The sequence below is a fragment of the Ricinus communis genome, chromosome 7 (genome assembly GCF_019578655.1).
Source record: "Ricinus communis isolate WT05 ecotype wild-type chromosome 7, ASM1957865v1, whole genome shotgun sequence".
Classification (NCBI taxonomy): domain Eukaryota; kingdom Viridiplantae; phylum Streptophyta; class Magnoliopsida; order Malpighiales; family Euphorbiaceae; genus Ricinus; species Ricinus communis.
In genome coordinates, this window is record NC_063262.1 from 1,182,991 (window position 1) to 1,206,218 (window position 23,228).

Consider the following 23,228-nt stretch of genomic DNA (forward strand, 5'->3'; position numbering starts at 1 on the left):
TTAGCAAGTCCTTACTGACATCCTGATAACTGAAACTTTAAGCTTACTTAATGGTACATGATTCGTTTGTTTATCTGTTCCAAATGCAAGTCCTTAGCCTACCAGTGCTGTTAGGGGTAGAGTTCTGAAAGCGGCTTAAGCTTCATTATGCAGCAATTGCCAACTCCCACAGATTAGAAACACTATTAGAGAAACCGGACAAAACCATCATGAATTAATAACATAATATATATCTACTAAACGTCTACCAGACATGATACAACTCGATAAATATTCATAATTTGATACGGTTGAGTCTTCAGTATGAGACTGTTCCAATGCCTCAAGATCAAAAAGACAAGGCCCGTTTCAGCACAAGTTGGTGTCTTACAAGTTGCTCGAAATGCAAACACAGGCCTGATTTTCTTCATTTTCATGTATTTTAAAAACACTGGGTGCTACTTTCTCTGCAGCTTGAATCTAGAAACTGGCTTTGAAGGTTGGGGATTGGGTGGCTGCAAAGTTCATTAATACAATTAGGATGCAAAGTTAATCAAAGAAAAAGATATTTTACAGTTAACAAAAAGATTATCATCCAAGCAGATCAGGAATACCTGTGATGAAGTCTTAGTTTGTTCATGTGAAGATGATACGGTGCAAGCACGTTCCACAATAGAACCTGTAAAAGCCTGCATATGTAAATGAAGATCGGTAAGGATAACCTCCCAGTTTAGAAGTTAAAAGTTAATGATAAACGTACCTTGGAGCTGTCAAATCCTGATTTTGAAGTCCGTACTGCTGTCTTGGGGTGGAAAGAGGAAAATATTGAGCAGTTAGGATTTAAAGATGAGCCATATAAAACATCATCATGTGAATCAGTAATATGTCGATCATCATTCCAACTGAAAATGAAGAGTTATACCTGTGAAGAAGTCGCAGTTTGGTCTTGTGAACTAGTCTTTAAATTGCCAGAACGCTCTACAATAGAGCCTGTAAAAGCCTGCAACGGTAAATAATGCATAACACTCTGTAAGAAACCTTTATTAAAAGCCTACTTCAGCCAGTGACAGGATAATGAAAACAGCTGTGGAAATTACGTTGGAACTATCAAATCTTGATTTTGAATTCTGCAGGGGGACCTACAAGCAACAAAAAGTTAGAAAGAAAAAGAAATGAAGACACACCAAAAATGCTTTAGCTGCAAACTCCTCAATGTGTGCGCTATTGTTGCAACAAAGAAGCATCTCACAAGAATAGTATCAAGTTTCATACTTCACAAACAGATTAATGCCATTTGAATTATGTGGATTAAGATTGTCCTCGCCATTAATTAAATCCAGATTACTTATCACTTATTCATCTTTAACATATTCTACCACAAGGATTTCTATAATTTGTAGTGGAACAATTCATGCCCCTGCCAAAGAAAAGGTTTCATCAAAAGAAACTTTAAATCACAGGCTCTTGAGCACACATGTTAAGTAAGGAAAGATCGGACCTGGTGCGAGCCAAAAGGTCATAAAAAGATGAAAAATTCATTTGTTTTTCTCCTCTATTTTATAAAGACAAATACTACTCGGGCACTTCAGAGATGTATATTTTCCATAAGATGTCAGACAGGTCAGCAGAACATCCAGGTCTTACATTCTAAAATGTTTCGTTTCCTACATGTAAAACATGGGTATGATCAATAAGGATTCCTCCAAAAGTTATTGGCAAAAGAAAATTGTTAAAAATGAGAGCAATCAGCAGATGCTCTGTAGTGTACAATCATTGGATGATAAAATAGTTTTGCTTCACATGACTTCCAAGCCACCAAAACCTCTATTAGCAAATTTCATTGAGACTTAACAAATTACTGAATAACCAAAATTTCAAGAAAGAAAATCAGGAGACCTAACAATATTTAAATCAAGGAGGCATTACAGAAAATATGGATAACACCACAAGTGAGAAAAAATAAGCATTTCGTAAAGGCCCTGACTGCAAGACTAAGCTATCATAGACCTTGGGTGGGAAGAAAAATGGGCTAAAAGCCACAAAATAAAACTGCAAATTCTATAGAGGATACATTTGAACACTTGAATACCTCATTTCTTGATGAAGATACTGTTTCAATTTCCTCCTTTGCAGAGGGAAGCTGTAAAGCCTTCTCAGCAAGAATGGAATTCTTTGAATGAGTCAAGCTTTTGATGTTTGATGTGACATCTGAAGGTACAATATGGAACAAATGAGATGCCTAGGCATGTTTTGATAAAATCATAACCATCACAAAAAATGTGAGGATTAACAATAGTAATGACTGCCCAATTATTTTCATCCTTTGTTTTTCTGCCTCTTTGACAGTCCTCACATATGTGGGAGCTGATCCCTGAAACCCCTTTCTCTTTAATGGTATGCATAAGTCAAACATAAATAACACCATGAAACAAATAAAGGATAACCTTTGGGTACAGGCTGCACCGTCAAACCTGTGCACTGCATTTTAATATTTCACGATCAAAATTTGACAAAGATTATCAAACAATTAGAAGAAAGAAGAAAAGAAGATGTTTTAACCTACATTCGGCTGATCAGCTATGTCCAATTGACGGAGATAATTATTTGATAATGTTTCAATAGTTGCAGTTTCAACTATTGGCTGCTTTTGGGGCTTCCTTATCTGACATTCAAATTTAGCCGGTGGTTGAAAATCAGTATTCACTCATGACTCATCACACATATGATCTAACTGAAATCAATTTGTCATAAGCCAGGAATACAGCCTTGCCTCTGAATGAGTCTCAGATGAAAAATGATGATTTTCAACATTGTCACTGCCCCTTTCAGGTCTATAAGTTTGCTCATCTTTGTCACTACCATTATCACTTTCAACCATATCAGAGTCCTCATTTGTATCACTCTCATTATCACTTTCAGCTGTATTAGCATGATCGTCTTCATCGATCTCAGTGTCGCCTTCAGCTTCGAGTTCTTCTTTCTCAAGTTCATCAAACCTGGACATCATACGAGCATACTCATCATCTTCAACTCCAACCTTCTTATCATCTGTCCCTGAAAAAGAGAGTTGCAATATCTTAATTGCCGAACCTTTCAAATTTAGTAGAACAACAGAGAGCAATTTCACTCATCCTAATAAAATAGAAGCTTGTGTTTCTTTGGACCCATAGTTCGAAGCTAAAGAATTTTAAAATTAAATGCAACTCATATAATTTCCCTTGCAATCTATTAGTATATCACACAGACAGAGATTAACAAATCCACAATTACATACTTGATTAACCATTAATTTAATTGCAGTGAAAGTTTGAAAATCAACCTACCTACTTTAGACTGTACTTCACTAGAACTTTCTTCGACATAATCTTCCCTTATCTCCACTAGACCCTCCTGTTCTCCAAATTGATAGATTAGAAACAATAAAACACACAAATATCTAAAGCATGAGAGTAACAGATTATCTAACTATTACCCTATAATAATAAAAAGAAGCTATAATAAATAAGGAGGAGTAACTTTAGCGTTCAGATTAGATTTAAATACCAAAGGGTGACACATTATCTAAAATTTACCGCATAAAAAGAGTAATTTTAGTGTTAATCAAGATTTCCAAACGCCAAAAAGAGTAAAATTTTGCCAAACTCACCGCTGTCTCAGAAGCAGTAGAATCAAAAAATGAAGCCTCAGCTCTAAGATCCTTTATATTAGCCTTAAGAGATTCAACTTGAGAATCCAAAACCTTTCCTCTCCTTTTCAGAATCTCTGCTGTTTGCTTTGCTGTTCTTTCAGCATAGTAACCTTCTCCTAAAAGAACCTTTCCACCACAAAGAAACGATCACAATTTCTAAGCTGCATCCAATCCAAGCAAACTAAGGGCATGTTTGCTATCAATTATGTTTGTGGTTTTCTGTTCTGTTTTTAAATTTTGAAAAATGTATCATACTGTAAAGTCTAAAATGCAAGAATTCAATGAATTGAATTCCACTCAGCCAATTCTCATGTTTGAAAGGGAAATAGCTGCCAAAATTCAATTCTTTCAACTTATAGAAACAAGGCTAAAATTACAAACAGGCCCCAACAAACTCAAAAAAAAGAAGCGCAAACTTTACCACTAACTCATTTGTGTGTATCAATTTGCCAGGAAAAAAAGCAGCTTTTCCAAAAGGAACCTGAAACAAAAAATCAACAATCAAAACGCATTGTTTTTCAATTAAAAATATTTTCTTTAAAAAAAAAAACTCAGTTACAGTGAGGTTGACCGACTTACCATGACGTCATGGTGGAGTTGATCGGGGAGGCGAGTAATCAGGTTAATAAGATTGTTGTTATCGGCGATGAATTGATTAAGGCTTACGAGTTCATTTTGCTTCTCTGAAATTGCTTCCTCTACTCTTTTTGCTGCTTTATGTGCTTCGTTCACGGGAAATATTGACGCGAATGAGGTAACCGTTCCTTTCCTTGACTCCTCCATTGTTGTCGTTTTTGCAGTGCTAAGAGGAAACTGAAGCTCCCACTCAAAGTGTCCTCTATGTTCTTTTCTTTTTTTCAACACTTACATTTTTCTTATATAGTTTGGTTCTTCTTTTTTAATTTATTAGAGGTTGATTGATTAATATATTTTAAATTCATTTATTTGAGGGTATATATTTTTAAAATGTCTAATATATATATATATATATATATATATATATATATATATATATATATATATATATATATATATATATTAATTTTTAAAAATTTTAAAATTTTTAATATATATATATTTAATATTTGACATATAAAATTTCTATTTTGACATATATATTATTTTTAACATATAGAATCCAAGCTTTTACATAATTTTATAATTTTTTTATTAATTTATTGATAAATCTAACTAAATATTGATTTTAATTTTAAAAAATAAAATACTAATTAATAGATATTTTTAATTAAATAATAATATTAATTCTATTTAAAAAATAATATTTTAATTATATTCTTAATATTGTATTGATTAATATATTAATTTTTCAATTAAATGTTAATTTTAATTCTAAAAATTATATTTTTAATATAATTATCATATTAAATGATTATTATATATTATCATATATTGAAATCATTTGAGTTACTTTATCATATCTATAAAATTTAAATTTTAATATTAATAATAAATAATAATTTATTTTTAATTATATAATTTATTTTTAATTCTAAAAAATAGCAATATCAATTATATTAATAATATTAATTTATATAATACTAAAATTAATTAATAAATATTTTTAAAATAATTTTATATTATTATATTAATAAAAATCTAAAATTATAAAAAACTTAAAATGAAAATTTATATAGTTAATTTGCTTTTATTTTTAAAATATTAAATATTAAAAACGATTAAGTTGTATTTATCAATTTAATTTTGTAATCGAAATAATAATAATTAACATGCAACGTATAGGTAGTCAACTAGTTACTACTTAAATTTTAAACTTTATATCTTTTTATAATTTTATCCAATTATTTTAAAATTTTAAAATAAATATTTATTTTTAAAAGTACTTGTTGGTAATAATTTATTACAATGAGAAAAATAACGTAACAAATCAATTATGCTTACTAACATATAAATTACTAAATTAATATAAAAAATATTATATATTTAGATATAAAAAATATTAAAATATATGAGATTTTTAATGGTCATATTATTAAGTTTAGGATAAATTACTTTTACTTGATTCATAAATATTAGTAAGCACAATAGACTTTCTACATCATCTATTTTACTGTAAAATCTTAAAATTGTTATTCATTTTTCTTAAAATAAATAAATAAATAAATATTTATTTTAAAATTTTAAAATAATTGAATAAAAAATATAAAATTTAGAATTTAATTTATAATTAGCTCGTTTAAAAAAATAGATAATAAAATTTAAATTTAATAATTATTTATTTTAAAGAGATAGGTATCGTTTTTACACACTTCTACATGAAAATCTTACCTTAATCTTTTATTTGCTATAAAAATTTATCATAATTTGTTCCATCAAAACAAACTAAACCTTAATAAAAAAATAATACTACTATAAAATTAAATTACTAAATTTTAATACTAAGAATAGTTTTAGGTTAATATTAGCAAAAACTTAATTTTATTTATATCAATATTAATATACTGATTGCAAGAGCATTATCCGATCAATAATAAAAAAATAAAATTCCATAATTATAATTTATCCTTTAATTTTAGTTTAGGAAAATAGTAAATGATAAATATTAGATATATATATATATTAATTTTGAAACTTAAACTTTTTGATGTATGTTTTTAATTTTTTTATATAAAATTTTTATTTTGACATGTGTACTTATAGAAACATAAAATTCAAACTAATGTATAATTTATTAAAATTATATTTATAATGATAAAATATTCACTATAATTATAAGAAATAATATATTAATTATATTTTAATATTATATTATCTAGTAAATAGTTTTTAAATCAAATAACGATACTAATTTTATTTAAAAAAATAGTATATTAATTATATTTTAATATTATATTAACTAATAAATTAATTTTTTAATTAAATAATAATTCTAATTACAAAAATAACATTTTAAATTTTATTTTTAATATTATATTTAACAATAAACTAAAATTTTAGATTATATAATATATTTTTAATTTAAAAAATAATAATATCAATTATAATGATAGTGTTAATTCATATAATATTAAAATTAATTAATAAATATTTTATATTATTATATTTCTAAAATTTATAAAATCAAAAAAATTTATAAATAATCAATTTATTATTATTTTTAAAATATTATTAATTAATATTAATAGCCGTAGAATACAAGAATAAACCACTAGTAATAATAATAATTTACTATCTTTTAAACAGAAAAAACATTCCCTCCTTTCTTTTCAACGTCAGTAAAGAAAAAAAAAATACCACAACACAAACTTGGTTTTCACAATTGACCATGGACTAGGGACAGAGTGTGACTGTCACCTTCCTTCACGCGCGTATCCCAACCATCCGCCAACAGAACACAGCTCGACTCTCTCTCTCTCTCTCTCTCTCTCTCTTGACCTCCATTTTACCAAAAACCAAACAAAGAAAAAAGGACCAAGAAGAAAGAACCAATGTCAATTTTCAACTACTACCAATACCAAAGCACCCTTTAAATCTACTCTCTTTATCTTTATTATTATTATTATTATTACTACTATTCTTCTTCTTCTTCTTATTATCATATGATCCTGTATTCTATTTGTAATCTATAAAGCTTGCCACTTTCTAAATTCTTTTTCTTCAATTGATGGTTATGTTTGTTTGTTTGATTGATTACTACCACTATTACTAGTTTCATTAATTAATTTTGATCAAAAGTCGTTGAGCTCTCACTTTCTCTTCAGGTTGTTAGTTCCAATTTGTTTGTTTATTTGACTCTACTTCAAAGCAACCTCTTTTATCTACTTCTTCTTCTCTCTATTAATACTTAGGAAGCTTCTCTTGATGGGCTGGTTTGTTTCTTTCTCTTATTCTTCTCTTTGGAGCTTGAGTTTCTTTGAATTGAATCTTTAGCTATTGCTGATTCTGAGGTGGGTTTTTGGTGGAGTGAAGTAAAATTCAGGTGCTTTTGCTGATATGGTTGATTGTAGAAATTTCGGTCTTTTTTATTTTTACGAAAGGAGACGCTTAGGGTTTGTTTTTAAACTTGTTTTTGGGTTATGGTTTGGGTTTGTGGTTCTAAGGCCGGTGGCAGGCGTCAGACCCTTGAAGGAGCGAGCTAGGTCGTGGGGGGACGAGGTAAGTGTTTGGTTTGGAGCTTTCAATGTTATTATGCTTTGGGTGTGTTTAATTCTGGATTACTTTGTTGGTTTTGATGAGAACTTGTAATCAAATTGTAGAGTTGGATTAAGAAAAAATGCAGATTTGATTGGTTAAGTTTGTTGTTTATTGTGTAAAGTTTGGATTTTTGGCCATTATTCAGTAACAATCATGTTTAGTTTGTTGAAATTCAGTTGCACTTTTCAAATAAAATTTTGGTGGGGTTTGATAGCGACTTGTGAGAGGTTGTATGAGAATTAAGGAAATGAAATTGGGCAATGGCAAGTGTGTTAGCTCGTTAGTGCTTTGTGCAGTTAAGTTACAAGTTACCGAGTTCCTATTTCGGGGAAAAGAAGTCAAAAGAAACTAGCTAATGCTGCAAGAACGAGATTTATAGAGGACATTTGCTGTGAGCAGGCTTTATTGCACTGTATATTTCGAGTTGCCTGGATTAAACAAGTGCAGGAAAATTTTTATTTCACAGTTATCTTATTCAGATTTCTAAGTAAACAGGCACTCTACTTTTATAACATTGTTGTTGGCTGCTCCACAGTTAATGAGCACAAAGACCAATCATATTTCTAAGAGTGCTAGAGCGATGACTATATTACGTGAATTATATATTTAAACATCACTTGATATTAGAAAGGTCTAAGCTGGTTTTAGAGCTCTAACCAACAATGTCCTGTGTTGAAATAGATGTTACTCTCAAAGACTGTGATTCAATTTACTCATATTTTATTCACATGCACTTTTGTACATGTCGGTATCTGAATTTTAATGTGGAATGGAGCTTATGATCTAGGTAAGGACAGTAACAACCGTTGTAGTTAAAATCAAATTGAAGATGTGGGGAGGAGGACTTGCATAGTGCAACAATTTTTGAAATGTATATTGCACCATCAATATGTTTGAATCTAATTTTTGGTTATTGATATTTGCTTCTTGCAGTGGCTATTTGTTAAAAAAGATGAAAATGATTTGGGTCCATTTTCTGCATGGAACATAACTGGAACTTACCGAGGTTTGTGACTTTTGTACTTGGTCATATGTTGAACTTGCATGGACCATAAATTCCTTATGCTTTTGCATTAAATAATTCAGCTAAAGTGCACAAGTTTACAGCCAAATACTGAGTGTATACAGCAGAGTATATATAGAAGAAAAGGACAAAAGACCAATGGGAGAGTTGCAATTCTGGTATATCAGGATGTCTCTGTCCGATCCGATCGCACTTCCTTTCTATTCTTAGCAGTAAAAGAGTTCTAGTTACATTCTTCCTGGCCCTTATAGTTGCTCTGCATCATGGAGTATCAATGGCATTGTGGCAATAATTTGCCACATATTGTGGGATGTACACTCAAATTTGACTATTGCTTGTTATGTGATTCTACATGGGCATAGTACTAGATAGAAAAACAATAGTCTTACATGAACAAATGCAAGCAAAATTTGTTGCAAGTTTAGGAATTGCTTGACACAGTTCAATTTATATATGCCCAAGACTTTTAGTTAGTTAAATGTATTTTGTGCATTGTATTCTGAGCCTTTAATGTTTATTAGCATTGATCAAATTTAGTAGTCTTCTATGCTTCTGTTATCACATCTATGTTTGGCTTCTGAATTGCAGGGAGTTGGAAATTTCTAGATTCCACAAACAGTTCTTCCAGGTTTCCAGATTTTAGGAAATCCAATGGTGATTCCATCATTGAATTAGTCAGCACACCAACAAAAATAACTGGTGTGCATTATGTCCAGGTGAGGGTTTTCCCCCTCATGTTGAGATCTATGTTTTGGCAAGTTCTTTTATGGGTAGAAATAATTTTTGATTCGAATCTCTTTGGATTTCTTTGTTTATGGACTTTGCCATACTAGCTCAAAATCTTGTAAAAAATTGGCCCTATGAAATTGATAGTCCTCCATGCATTTGGCAGTTGAGCTTTGTTCACCTCAAAACCCAAAGTGGATATGAAAAAAGATGGATATGTTTAGTACTACAAATTGGAAAGAAATGATTGGACACTTCATTTATAAGCAACTAGTTGCACAGGAGAAAAACCAATACTCAAATGTTACCGGTCTTATGGACGACAGACATTTGTACTTGAAAAAGAAAAGCTCTATATTCATGTTCAAAGTTAATAATCATCATATTCATTTTAGTAAAAACTTAGCATAATAATTTTTGGAAAATGCCTCAGTAACTTGTTTCGTTCTGGTGCTGGATGGTTTTGCACTCACACTGACTTTTCACTTCACTCCAAATTTTGTGTTGCAAAAGTATGGTTAAGTGTGCGTTTGTTGCTTTACTGCTTTGAATCACTGGAAACTAATGCAATTTCTGATGTCTATATTCAATATTTTTAGCAAATCTAAGCAAGAAAGACATAGGTTTAACAGCTCATATGCTCAATCTAGCCTGGTGCAATTGGGTGTTCTAGTTCTTAGTTGGCCACATTCTGTTTGGATTGCCTAAGCTGATAATACTGCTGGATTAAGACTTTTGTTTTGTCTGGGAGTTTCAGTTTTAGTTCATTTGATGGAATCATTAACAACTAGAGCTCCAAAAGTTGACTATATGCCATGACATATATGTTAGCACTCCAATTAGTCTTATCAAATTTATACTAGCTTCGATATTTGATTTTGCATGTTCTGATCATATTTTCACTAAAAAGAATGTTATGTTTCTTGCTCACGGTGTTGACAACAGGGTGCTATTATTTTCCATGATGTGTTTGACAATGCACATAATGTCGGCGGTGCTCAAATTAGAGTCGAAGGTGTTTATATATGGCCCTTTAGACAACTTCGAATGGTAGCTAACAGGTGAATCTCATAGATTCTAGTATCAGCTGCATTATAAGTTTTCTAAAAGAATTTTCATTACATGTTCATTAAAGAATGTTGGATTTGTTCCTCCAAATTGTGGATCCTTTAGCTAGATTAAGTACTTAATGGGATGCTAAGTATTAATTCCCTGAATTGATTTTCTTATGGTTCAAAGGCATGTAATTCATGTGCTGGACCAGCTCTGTTTGAAATAATTATGTTGTTATATGCCTGTCTTCATTTCTTTTTCCACATTTCTGGAAATCCATATGATGCTGGTTACTCTATATTTCCATAAATTTCCCTATTGATATCTTATAGACTTGGTTTGACATATCTCTTTCAGTACTAATGTTCTATTTTTAATGCATTATGACAGTGGAAAAGAGGCAGAGTTGAGCCAAGAAGAAGATTATATCTTATCTAATCCATATCATTTGGTAATAGTTCTATTCAGCTTGTGTCTGATATAATTGTAATATATTTGATTAAAGATACTTCTGCTATGGTTTCCTATGATTTTTCTTACACTTTTTTTTAAAATCTTCTTTTGTATCTTGCTGTATGATTGATTGTTGCAGTCATTTCTTTCACATATGTAAGCATTTTATCTAGTTACCATAAGCTGGAACTATGATAAATTGGCTTTTCTTTGCATGTCTAAATTTTTTCCCCAAACTGTCTAGGTAATTATTTGCATCACAGGTTTAATTGAAGAACTGGCCTTATTTGTTTGATTACATAATTTGTTAAAGATAGGAATGGATTTGGATTATATGCTTTAGTTGGCATTGAAAGAATTTTATGCTGGTTTAGGGCTGGTAGTTCTGAACGCTGCACCAGGCTTTGGCTGGATCTTGAGATACTTGCATTAGCATAAATAAATGCACTGAGCAAAATTTTTGTGTCATCTTTTTAATTTTTATTCCTGATGGTGATGCTGAGTCTAACTTACCACTTTGTTGAACAGCTTGGAGTATTCTCATCTCAAGTGTTCCAGGAATCTCCACGAGATAAATTATGGAGAAGAAAAAATTGTAATTTTCTGTACTTTGCTTTAACTTCAAGGTAAAACTAACAATACAGGATGTTGATTTTCTTCTTTTTCCTTTTTTTTTTGTCTTATTGCAGCACCAATTTATGAGATGGAGAAACATTGTAATATTGAAATTGCAGCCCAAATTACGCGTGTCTCGTCCATTCAAAATGGTACTTGAAAATGACATAATTTTCTTTTTCAAATCTCTCTCTCTCTCTCTCTCTCTCTCTTGTCTTCTTTCCCCCTCTGGTAGCACTTAACAATTGAGTTGTAAGCACTTTGCTTTACATCTATTATTTTTCTTCTTCTTGTTCCTGATGAGAAATGGTTCACTAATGGAAATAAAATAAGGGTAAGGGGGAAATGATGATATAATTAATTGTGTAGCTTTTTCCCAGTGGATTTAAAACACAATCCTTTCTACTTCATATCAAATTTATTGTATTCAGCTCACGAGCATGCTTTGTTTATTAAAGTTATTACATTTTCTTTGTAGACGGAGATCGTGATCGTTATCACTTAGAAGGGTTAATGCAGAGTCCTGCTGTTGATGATGATGGGGATTGCTTCTCTCCCTTACTTCTAAATGCTACTTCTGTCAACATTGAAGTCTATTATAATAAAGCAGTGAACTATACCTTGATGGTTACTTTTGTATCCTTAATATATCATTCTTCCTTGGGATTCATGCTAATGTTTAATTAGCTAGCTACACCTTGGTGGTTCCTTAACATGGTTGCTTCAGGTCTCTTTCCTCCAAGTGCTTTTGTTGATTCGACAAATGGAACATAGCAACACTCAATCGGTAAGATATATACTTTGTACTTGTGTCATAAGCAATTAATTTGTATGGATGTTTTTGTGGATCTCAACAGTTTGGATTCGAAAAGATTAAGGTATCTTAATCCAGATTGCTAAATGGTATACTATATTCTAGATCATTAATCCAGAGGACTTTTGAAATTTCAATCCAGTTGCAAATCAGAACTGATTCTGATCTCCCAGTTCTATAAACATTTTTATGATTGCCAAAGTGATATTTCTGATTCTCCTGAATCAGGGAGCTGCCAAAGTTTCACTGTTAATGATTGGGCAGCAGGCTATCATGGATGCTTATCTCTGCCTTTTACATCTGACAGCAGGAATTTTAGTTGGTAACCTTCACAACTATAAGTAGCAACCTTTGCATTTTTTCTCGATAATATTTCATGTTTTAGTTTTGAAATTTATGTACATTACATCGTGTAATAAATTATATATTTTCTAAAGTATGCACTCACCCAGAAAGCATATTGCTGCGCACATTTTATAATAGATTCATCATGTACTCTTTACTCATAGCATTTATATAACCGGTTAGTTTTTTCTGGATTTCCAGATTAGTTTTGTGATTGAACATACTTAAAAACATTAATCTACACCTTCAAATAAAACTTGAAAAGGATTCACTTTGGCTTGTAAATACACATTATTTCTCTTTCCATGTGCATCCAATTGTTGTGTCCCATTTGGAGTAATGGGATTCAGTTTAAAAGGATTCACTCTCCATGTGCATCATGTTGCTCTAAATGGAATGTATTTTTGGTTGGGGAATATCAAACTATTGTAAACTAAAGTTTGCCTCAAATTTATCTAAATCTAAACTGAAGATGGTTCATCCAAGGCATCTCATTAGGTGAATAGTGTAACTATGTATTAGTATTAATATCACTTATAATCTGTACAGATATCATTTTTTATGTATCTCAAGGAACTCACGTCCTGCTATCTTTTCTGCATATATGTTAACCTTTCTCCAACTTTTCATCATGTGGACTTCACCTATTGCATTACTTTTTGCCATGTATTAGCCTTTTTTCCATCTAACATACTTCACTCTTTTCTGTGCAGAATCTTTGTTTAATGCTTTCGCAACTGCTGCATTTTTCAAGTTTGTAGTTTTTTCAATTTTTGAGATGAGATATCTTCTTGCTATATGGAAAGCAAGCAGACCTATTAATAGTGGTGAAGGTTGGGAGACAATGAGGCGTGAGCTCTCAGTTCTATATAGTCGCTTTTGTAAGTAACACTTTTGAAACGCTACTCGCCAATTTAGAGATGGAAATTGTTTCTTGGGATGTACATGAATGTTGTGTGCATATTCATTTTCAAAGTTGTGTCTGTTTCATGCACACCTCCTGGTATATCACTTCTGCACTTACCACATACTCATCTATAATATTGCTTTTGATTCCATAGACAGAATATTCTATTGAAGATTTTTAGTCTTATGTTCTCAAGTCCCCTTTGTATGTTACTACGTGGGCATATATATATATTAATATTATGAAATTAATTTTTGATCTTCTTAGATTAATTTGATATAACTACTGTAATTGCAGATGGAATACTTTTGGGAGGCATTCTGGTGATGTACGAGTTCCATAATTTTCTGCGACCAATTCTGTTCCTAATGTACTCTTTTTGGATACCTCAAATAATCACTAATGTTATTCGCGACTCAAGAAAACCTTTGCACCCTCATTATATTTTAGGCATGACAATTACTCGGCTAGCAATTCCATTATATATATTTGGATGCCCTAACAACTTCATGCGCATTGAGCCTGACAAGAGTTGGTGCATGTGTTTGAGTGTATTTATGGGATTGCAAGCATCAATTCTTCTTCTTCAACACTACCTTGGTTCTCGTTGGTTCATTCCTCGGCAGGTTGGACATTATTCTTGTTGATGTTTTTGTGTTGTGCCAAATCATTTTCTTTGTTTCCTCCTGGATTTTACTGGTGAGCCCATGCTGATTCACGTGCATATATGTGCACATGCACATTCAATCTAGAAATTCTTTAACACATGATGCATGTACCTGGACATTTTCATTGCAATAACTTCTAAAGTATATTTTTTATGCCTGGATATCTTTTGATTTTCAACAAGTACTCTGAATGTTTTTTCACTTGTCCTATAATTTTAATCTCATTTCCCCATGTATGAAATGTGTGATGAAAATTGTAGTTTTTGTTGCTTATCATGGAGGGAAAAATGCTGAAATTATGTTCATTTATTAACTTCTTATGTTCAGTCCGTGTATCTATACACAAACTCTTTCATATCAGATGCATTGATGCATATGAATGAACTTTGTTAATCTGCAACTCCCCTCCCTCCTCCCCCACCCCAAATTCCCTGTAAAAGTTGAGAAAACTTACAGTGAGCATGTTGTGCTTTATTTTCTGCACATAACGCTTTGCTTTTGTTGTTAGCAGATTCTACCTGAGAAATATAGCTACTATAGAAGGTTCGATCAAGATACAAATCATGCCACAGACTGTGTTATTTGCATGACTGCAATTGATCTCACTCAGCGTTCTAATGATTGCATGGTACATCATTGGGATTGTGTATTTCTTTTCTTCCTTCCTCTCTTTCTGTTAATGTTGTCAACTCACTTTCAAACCGCAATTTTCCGACAGGTAACTCCATGTGATCATTTTTTTCATTCTGGTTGCTTACAAAGGTGGATGGATATCAAGATGGAATGCCCGACTTGCCGGCGTTCACTGCCACCAGCTTAGGGAGATTGTTCCACTTCTGTTTATATTACATAGGATTGATTGACATTGGCCCAACTGTTAATTACGGTAATGACATTATATAAGCCTTGAAGGAATTTTACTTCTACTTTTAGGATCTTTATAGAAAATATTGGTTTTCTGTGAAGTGAGATCCCTTGATTTAATTACTTGGTCCACTGGGAATCCCAATACTAAGGGCCTACAAATTAGAAGGAAGCCCTCTTATCTTGCAGCCGCTTTAAGTCGGCTAGGACAGTAGTTCTTCAGTTCTCCTTAACCTTAATGGAACAGTTGGCTTGGGGATTTATTTTTCGCTTAAGATTTTCTTGGAGTAAATAATGATCCTCTTTGAAGATGATCTGCATACTATAGCATATTTTTCATGGTGCTGAACTTGTAATTGGTGCATATTTCAAATATTTGTTCATTTACATGCTTTTCTTTTTTCTTTCCCTCTTTCAGGTTGACAAAAGAACCCAAATTTTGCTTGGGTACATCTTCAGAAGATAGGTGAGATAGAGATGCAAAAGACATGGAACTTTTCACTGGCGGTGCAAGCCTGCAACCAATTGTACTTGACATCCTTTGTATTAATTGTATAATGTATATCTTTAGCACCCTATGGAAATTATACAAATGCAAATTACTTCCAATTGCATCATTGGCACATTGCATTCATTTTTACCTTTTTCCTCTTCTGCAAATAAATTAACATGGTTATAGGCTAGCATTTGCAACTGGGGCAGACTGATTGATGGCTCTTCATAGAATTAGTCTTGGATCCTATTCACTCCCCTCTCCCAAATTGTTGTATTGGATTCAGCTTATGGATAATAATAATAATAATAATAATAATAATAATAAGTTTGAATTGATTAAGTTTTTTGTTATTTTTTTTTTAGCTTTTCCAAGAAATCTGAAGAGTGAATTTACAACCTAACTATGCTGCTGAAATCACTTCCATGAATAATTCTGCTTACCAGATGAAGATCACGAGTGTGTCATATACTGTACAGGACAGATACTAAAAGGATAAATTTTAGGAAGAAGTACAATAAAATAATCCTCAGTTTTATTGTTTTATAATTTTTAATATATAGTTTTCTTTTCCAAACAATTAAAATATATGGTTATATATTGTAATAAAAAAAATATCTCATTGTTAAAAGTCACGATTTATAAAATTTAGCTATTTTTACTCCATCAACTATTATCATTTTATTGCGTGTAGTGTATTTGATAACAAACGTTTAGAATTTAATAGTTTCTAATTCCATTATTTGACTGTTAAATTGCAGTTTGATAAATTATGAATTCGATGATATTGATTTAACAGTAAAATAATGACATTTTAAGTTGTTAAGTTTTAAACTCATATTATCAAAACAAGAAATATAATAATGATTCTAATCGGAGTAAAAATAGCTAAATCCTTACTAATTGATACTTTATTATAATGAAATATTTCTTTTTATCGTCATACTAAGAATTACAAATAATGAAACCACACTTTCCCTTCTTATATTTATCCTTAAAATTTAACTGCTTGATAAAAGATTTCAGAAAAGTGGAAATAAAGAGGAGGCTTGGTTAAGCTTGAAGAATTCTAAAAATATACCATTTTAGGCACTGATCAGTGGAAACTGGAAACTGTAGAAAAAAAAAATGGAAAAGAAAAACATATGCTATGAATTATATGTATCATGTACGCCTTTACAAGTGGGTTTGGAAGAGAAATAAAAATATACCACAGCTCACAGAAGTTGTGGGTTTAGAAGCAATATAAATTCTTTCAAGCATTACATACATCCATATTCTAAATTCACATCAAACTTATTTACAAGATCACTCAGAAACTGAAACTGAAATTATTTTGATTTTACGGCAACTATCTTTCGAGGGTAGTTTACGTAGAGCTGGGAGCAATAGAAGGTGGCATCAGGGGAGAAGCAGCAGGCACTATTGCAGGACCAAAAGGAGCTGAACCACCAAACATTCCGCCACTTCTGCTACCAGCAACACAACGTTGCTCATAGCAGTCGACGGGATGCTCCAGCACTGGATCGCATTCTTTCTTACTCCTTTGCAGTGGCTTCTCTGGCAAACAGTTTCGACGATCATCGAAGGCAATGCCTTTTGATGTCAGGTTCATGCATGCACCTTCCTCCTCACAGAAGAAGTTGTAAGAAAACGTGAAGTTAGATAAATTTGGCAGTATGCAAACTCCCTCGGGTACATCTCCACTCATGAGATTATGGGCTAAATTGAGCCTCTCCAAATGAGCTAATCCTGCAAGACTATAAGGTATAGGACCAACTAATTTGTTATGGCTGACATCCAACAGCCTCAGTTTATAGAGATAGCCGACTTCTGGTGGCAAACACCCTGTCAAATTGATATTGATCAATAGTAGCTCCTCTAACGTTTCTGCCAAGTTGGCGATACTTGGTGGCAGGCAGCCTCCAAAGTTGTTGTTAGCTATTACCACGACAGTAGCTGTACTTCCACTTGGAAAAGCAGGAATCACACTAGAAAACATGTTATTATTAACAAATATTGCATCCAATTTCTTCTGGAAAAGTTCAGGAGGCAATGGCCCTTCAAACTCGTTGTAGCGAATATCAAGGTAGTTCAGCATAGGAAGGGAGAGTACAACAGAAGGAAAACCACCAACAAATCTGTTGTTACTGAGATCAAGCTCATAAAGAAGTGTAAGGTTGGTTATAGTTTGTGGGATAATGCCGCAGAAGCGATTACTGTTTAAATGGATGAGTGCTAGATCAGTTAAGAGGCCTAATTCATCAGGAAGGAAACCTGCTAAATTAGCAAAGTTGAGGTCTAGTCCAGCAACAACTTTGATATTGGGGTCGTCACGAGCAGATGCACAATAAACGCCAGTATAGTTGCATACATTAGGACCAACCCAGTTGGTAGTAAAGTTGTTAGGATCAGAGTAGATTACGCGTTTCCATGCTCGAAAGGCGATATAAGCTTGTTGAAGCCTTGGGTTGGAAGTGGAAGAATGAATGTGAGAGTGGTGGCGATGATGAGCAGAGTTGCCATGTTTTGCAGCTATGTTATTAAACAAGCAAGACAGGTTCAAGATTAAGAGGATTAATAAGGAACGAAAAGGAATAGGATTAAGCGAAAATGAAGCCATTGTTTTGTGCAAGTTTAAGGTTGGAAGGTAGTGAGTACCGCCTTTATGTAAGGACTTCTTTCCTCACCAAATATGAGTTGCTGATTAGTCTTCCTTTTAATCATGCTGCTCATGTCCAATGGAAAACATTGATTTCTTTCTCAGATGATAGACTACAAAGAATATTACCAACGACCCAATACAGCGACAGTTAACCGTTACATATAACCTTAAACACATTCTTTTGGGAGGGGTTCATGCTTGAAGAAGATAAGCGTGACCATTCTGAAAACTGCCAAACTTTGGGTCTCATTCCTTGCAGTTTCTATTGTCTTTGATGGTTTCAAATGTTCAAAGAATTGGTGATGATAGTTACATTTTGTGCTAGAAACATGTTTCTTTTTTTCCTCTTTTCGTCCTTAGGATTAAACTTGAATTAGTTGCAGAACATGGGCTTAAGAAAAATGGGTTAAAGGAAGATGATGCGCACGATAAAGACTTGCCTCCTTCCATGGGTAGTTTTCACAGTTGTTTGAAGTGGAGCAGGAGAAAGACAGCTTCAGCCCCTGAAGAAAGAGGGTATTTCTTAAAATTGAAGGAACAAATATGCGTTAGTCTTACAATAGAGATCTAGAAGACAACAAATTATTATGTCCTGATTTTCTTCAAACTTCTAGGTAACATCTTTCAGGCTACTTTTTCTGTCAAAATAATTTTTTTGGATTATGTGCAGATTTTCTTGGTATCATCTTTCAAACTTTTTCTGTGAAAATAATTGCTTTCTTCTGGAACTCCAGACATAAGTGATCAATCAATGAATGCTGAACAGTTCGCATTGGAGAAGTATGTATCATTTCAGGCAGTCACCTATAATTTACCTTCAATAATCCTACAAAATGGACCAATATGTGAAAGCTAATAGAGATACAGTTTATGGTAACACGATAGCATTTCTAAATAAGAAGAGTTTGCAAGGGAACGTTGTTTAATTATTCTCACCAACAGAGAACACTGATAACAAAAGAAACACCATCTAAGCCAAAAGCTCTGTAAACAGCACTCAAAATTGAAAGGCGTTTGGACAAACTATACTTCCTATAATTAACTCCCTAAATACTTGGGACAACTGTTGTTTCTTTAAGAATTATTCAAACTTTTGAGAATACCTAGACAAGCATCATTCTTTCATCATCATCATCATCATCATCATTTCTACATCTGTAAACACATTAGCCTCCACCACCAGATCCGTATTTCTTGCCAAAGACAATAAGCTGAAGTTTGTCATAACCAGCGAGCACACCAGCACCTGCCACAGCACGCAGGATGTTTGCACCAGCTCCCTTGAAGAGAGATTTAGCCCCTTCATTCTTCATGATCTGAGAAAATGCATCCAAAGAGCTCTTGTATTTAACAGCTTCTCCTGAGGTCATCATCATCCTTCTACGGACTGTATCAATTGGGTAAGAGGCCAAACCAGCACCTATTGTGATTCCCCATCCAAGCAAGAAACTAGCCAAGAAACTATCCTGTAATGACAGGCACAGACCAGAAAACAGAAGCATCAAATATCTAGAGAAACAAACTCCAGAACAATAAACAACACTAGCATCCTTTACAGGTTTTCAGTCTCTTGACAAGGCATCAACATAAAATCAAATAATGTTGCAACTAGGGAAAATCATAATAAAGCAATATTTAACAGGCAAGAGCATAAATCACAACTTGTGATCATGGTGGTTAGGTGGCCAAGATTTCACATTAGAGAGAGAGAGAGAGAGAGAGAGAGAGAGAGAGCTAGGAAGAGGTGCAATATGCATAATTATACCTGTAAATCACCAACCAGAACCACAGGCTTGAGAGAGTCGTACATTCCAAAATACAGCCCACGATAGACAATGATTCCAACACAAGAGATGTTGAAACCACGATAGAGTCCAGCTATACCATCAGATTTGATGGTTTTCCTGTATACATCAACTAAACCATTGAACTGCCTCTCACCACCCTTTTTAGCAGCCTTTGCATCATTGGCCAAACGTGTTCGGGCATAATCCAATGAGTAAACAAATAGAAGAGATGAAGCACCAGCAGCTCCACCAGAAGCCAGGTTTCCAGCAAACCACTTCCAATAGCCATCTTTGTCCTTCTTGAAGTTAAATAACCTCTTGAAATAATCTTTGAATGCAAAGTTTAATGCCTGTTGCATGTAGAGACATGTCAAAGACATAAGCAACATGTTAGGCCGGCAGAAGATACAGAATAAGAGGAAGGCAACTCACAACACCTTCATCTCATATTTCAGTTATTCTCCCTTCTTTTACCCTAATCCAAGCACAGGTGATAAATTGTAACAGGGATTGTGCATTATAATACAACTTTCTGACCAAATTGTGAATAGAGTGCATGAAGATATAATGCACAAAACAGCAAGGGAAAAACAAAATATGTAAACTAAATAGCAAAACAGAAAAGAGAAATGACCTGTGTGGGGAAATATCTGATAACGTTAGCAGTATTTCCTCTCCAAAGAGAAAGTACACCCTCATCTTTCATGGTTCTGCCAAAGCAATCAGTGATTCCCTTATATGGTTCACTTAGTCGACCAGCCTTGATCATCTCATCTTGATTTTGAATCAAGAGTTTAACTCGCTCAATTGGAGCAGCTGCAGTCTTGGAGACAGCAGCTGAGACTCCTCCCATGAGGAAATCAATCAGAAAACCACTAACACCTTTCTCAGATGGCGCTTGTACAAATACAGGTGAGAGGGGTGACGCAACTGCGAGACTGGTGCCGCGAAGTGCGGGATGCAAATGGTTTTGGAGACCATTGCCATATAGACCAGTCATGCTATAATTTGCAGTGTGCGTGTTTGGCGAAATCCTAGAAATGAGTGAGGACTGCCCATTTATCTTCTGAAATACGGATGGATTCCAGGATCCATCTGCCATGTTTGCAACTTTGCGAAGGTGACCTGAAAGAAAGACAACAATTGCAAATTAGCTTCAAATTTTTCAGCTTTCAAATTTGTCTGAAAGGCAACAGCGCCATCAGCATAGCAATTGCAGTAAAAGACTACATTTATGTTTTAAATTTTCAACATAAATTTACCACACAAAATTGATCAATCAGCAGAAAAATTTGACAATTCATACATGACTTGTTAATGATTTCCCAACTAAAAGAACTCAAAATAAAAAATTATCTAAGCTTTACAAAGGTATTAAATTTTAATTTAATACATCGTGATTTAGACCTTCAAGATCACACTTGCTTCAATTTGACCAAAACCACACAGCAATTAAGTCAAATACTACAATCACAACCAACTGAACATACAGCAGTTAATAACGAATAAACAAACGGAACTGAAGGTAAAAAGACCTGAGAGGTCGCCGAAGTGTAAGAGAGAGTGCCAGTAACACAATCGCGACCTCCTCCTAACTGTGTGGATAAATGACGGAGACAATCTCTCTACTTATACGAGGGCTCTAGTTTTAGGGTTTTAGACTTTATCCCCAAATAGACCATTTTGCCCTTTTTCTCCTTCTCAAACCACTGTAAATAATGCTTCCCTCCTTTGTCGTTGACGTTGATCAGCAGTCAGGGAGACAGTCACTGCGTGGAATGTCTTTTGGGCCTCGTATTACTAATTACTGCCCCATCAACGCTTTAAATTCTTTTCTTTTTAGGTGAACTCGAATTTAATAGCATTTTCAAATTGAGATATTATGTAAATTGAAGTTAATAATTAACTTAAAAATTCTAAATATTTCTTAACACTAAACCATAAACAGCTTTAAATTGTATATTTGAACCGATTTTTTATTAACATCTTATCGGTCCAAATTATGTATAGATATTTAGGGTATTTTAAAGATTTAATGATATATTTTTATATATAAAATGGTGAAAATATGTGATTTTGACTCACTTAAGCTTAATTGTTTATTTTCAGGAATATTAGCAAAAAGAGGAAAATATGGAGCTAAAAGAAGCTTAATGGGACATATTCGTGCCAAGGCCCGAGATTAAGATGCATGGACTGCTAATTATAAAGCCCAAGGGATATTTTAGTCATTTTGTATAATTATTATGATTTATATTAAGAGTTATTTATGGAATAATATTTGGTGGAGATTAAGATACTTTAAGTCTTATCTCTTCGATAGACTTATATTAGTATACTCATCTCTAGAGAAATTTATTTATAGGAGGACTCTTCTCTATATAAATCTCTGCAAGGAACAAGAAAGGAGGAAGTAGGAGGGGAGTTTTCTCCTACCTGTTCTCTACACCTGCCACCATTATTCTCTCCATAATTCTCTACAGTTCTTCATAAACACTTTAGTTTTAGTTTTCATTGTTCTTTTAGGATCTAAGGAGCTTTTCAAGAAGTGGAGACTGATGGCCAATCTTCTTCCTACTTGAAGAAATTCTGGATCTTGAGGGAGCTTTTTACTTTCTTATTTTTTGTCTTTCTATTTAATACCATGATCATTGGGTTAAATATGTTAGGCTAGTTTTCATAAATGTTTAGTTTAGTCTTTCTACTTTTATATGAACCTTGTTATTTATTTATTTAATGAATGATTTTTTTACCTTTGTATTTTTATTAGTTTCAGTTATTATTGTTAGTTAACCATCATATTAATTTAGCAATAGTAATTGTTATGAAAATCTTTAGGTTTAAAAGTATTAGAAACATCATCTTTACTTTAATCTATGTTGGTATAAGAAACCTAAGTTGTATCATTAGCTTGAGTGATTTAGGGAAAAGGCATATCACCATTTCATTCATTAGATCTAGGCTTAAAATAAAA

At 32.8% G+C, this 23,228-nt stretch overlaps 4 protein-coding genes across 5 annotated transcripts; 1 reads left to right on the forward strand and 3 right to left on the reverse strand.

Moving 5' to 3' along the window:
- Window positions 1-210: 210 nt before the first annotated feature.
- LOC8269159 (RNA polymerase II subunit 5-mediating protein homolog) lies at window positions 211-4,548 on the reverse strand. Of its 2 annotated transcripts, none has more exons than XM_048376328.1 (13): window positions 4,247-4,548; window positions 4,089-4,148; window positions 3,626-3,793; window positions 3,303-3,369; window positions 2,750-3,033; window positions 2,543-2,641; window positions 2,424-2,457; window positions 2,069-2,187; window positions 1,077-1,118; window positions 902-979; window positions 740-777; window positions 594-668; window positions 211-494 (listed from the first exon to the last, which is right to left on the reverse strand). In XM_048376328.1, the coding sequence occupies exons 1-13, from the start codon at window positions 4,448-4,450 to the stop codon at window positions 422-424; spliced, it is 1,341 nt and encodes a 446-aa protein (XP_048232285.1). In that variant the 5' UTR covers window positions 4,451-4,548; the 3' UTR covers window positions 211-421. The 2 variants fall into 2 exon arrangements, with proteins under 2 accessions (XP_048232285.1, XP_048232286.1); XM_048376329.1 differs by having other exon boundaries at window positions 740-781; window positions 4,247-4,547.
- A 2,500-nt stretch (window positions 4,549-7,048) lies between these two features.
- Window positions 7,049-15,926, forward strand: LOC8269158 (transmembrane E3 ubiquitin-protein ligase FLY2). Its single transcript, XM_002517842.3, has 15 exons — window positions 7,049-7,801; window positions 8,774-8,846; window positions 9,453-9,580; window positions 10,536-10,651; window positions 11,034-11,094; window positions 11,625-11,691; window positions 11,786-11,863; window positions 12,190-12,347; window positions 12,439-12,498; window positions 12,754-12,847; window positions 13,584-13,751; window positions 14,075-14,403; window positions 14,957-15,073; window positions 15,164-15,331; window positions 15,728-15,926. The coding sequence occupies exons 1-14, from the start codon at window positions 7,640-7,642 to the stop codon at window positions 15,263-15,265; spliced, it is 1,713 nt and encodes a 570-aa protein (XP_002517888.1). The 5' UTR covers window positions 7,049-7,639; the 3' UTR covers window positions 15,266-15,331; window positions 15,728-15,926.
- Window positions 15,927-16,933: 1,007 nt separating this feature from the next.
- On the reverse strand, window positions 16,934-19,207 carry LOC8269157 (leucine-rich repeat extensin-like protein 4). Its single transcript, XM_002517841.4, has one exon. It carries the CDS (start codon window positions 18,423-18,425, stop codon window positions 17,172-17,174), a length of 1,254 nt encoding a protein of 417 aa, XP_002517887.1. The 5' UTR covers window positions 18,426-19,207; the 3' UTR covers window positions 16,934-17,171.
- A 127-nt stretch (window positions 19,208-19,334) lies between these two features.
- On the reverse strand, window positions 19,335-22,028 carry LOC8269156 (ADP,ATP carrier protein 1, mitochondrial). The gene is made up of 4 exons (XM_015718492.3): window positions 21,790-22,028; window positions 20,889-21,379; window positions 20,233-20,604; window positions 19,335-19,933 (listed from the first exon to the last, which is right to left on the reverse strand). The coding sequence occupies exons 2-4, from the start codon at window positions 21,354-21,356 to the stop codon at window positions 19,634-19,636; spliced, it is 1,140 nt and encodes a 379-aa protein (XP_015573978.1). The 5' UTR covers window positions 21,357-21,379; window positions 21,790-22,028; the 3' UTR covers window positions 19,335-19,633.
- Window positions 22,029-23,228: the final 1,200 nt, after the last annotated feature.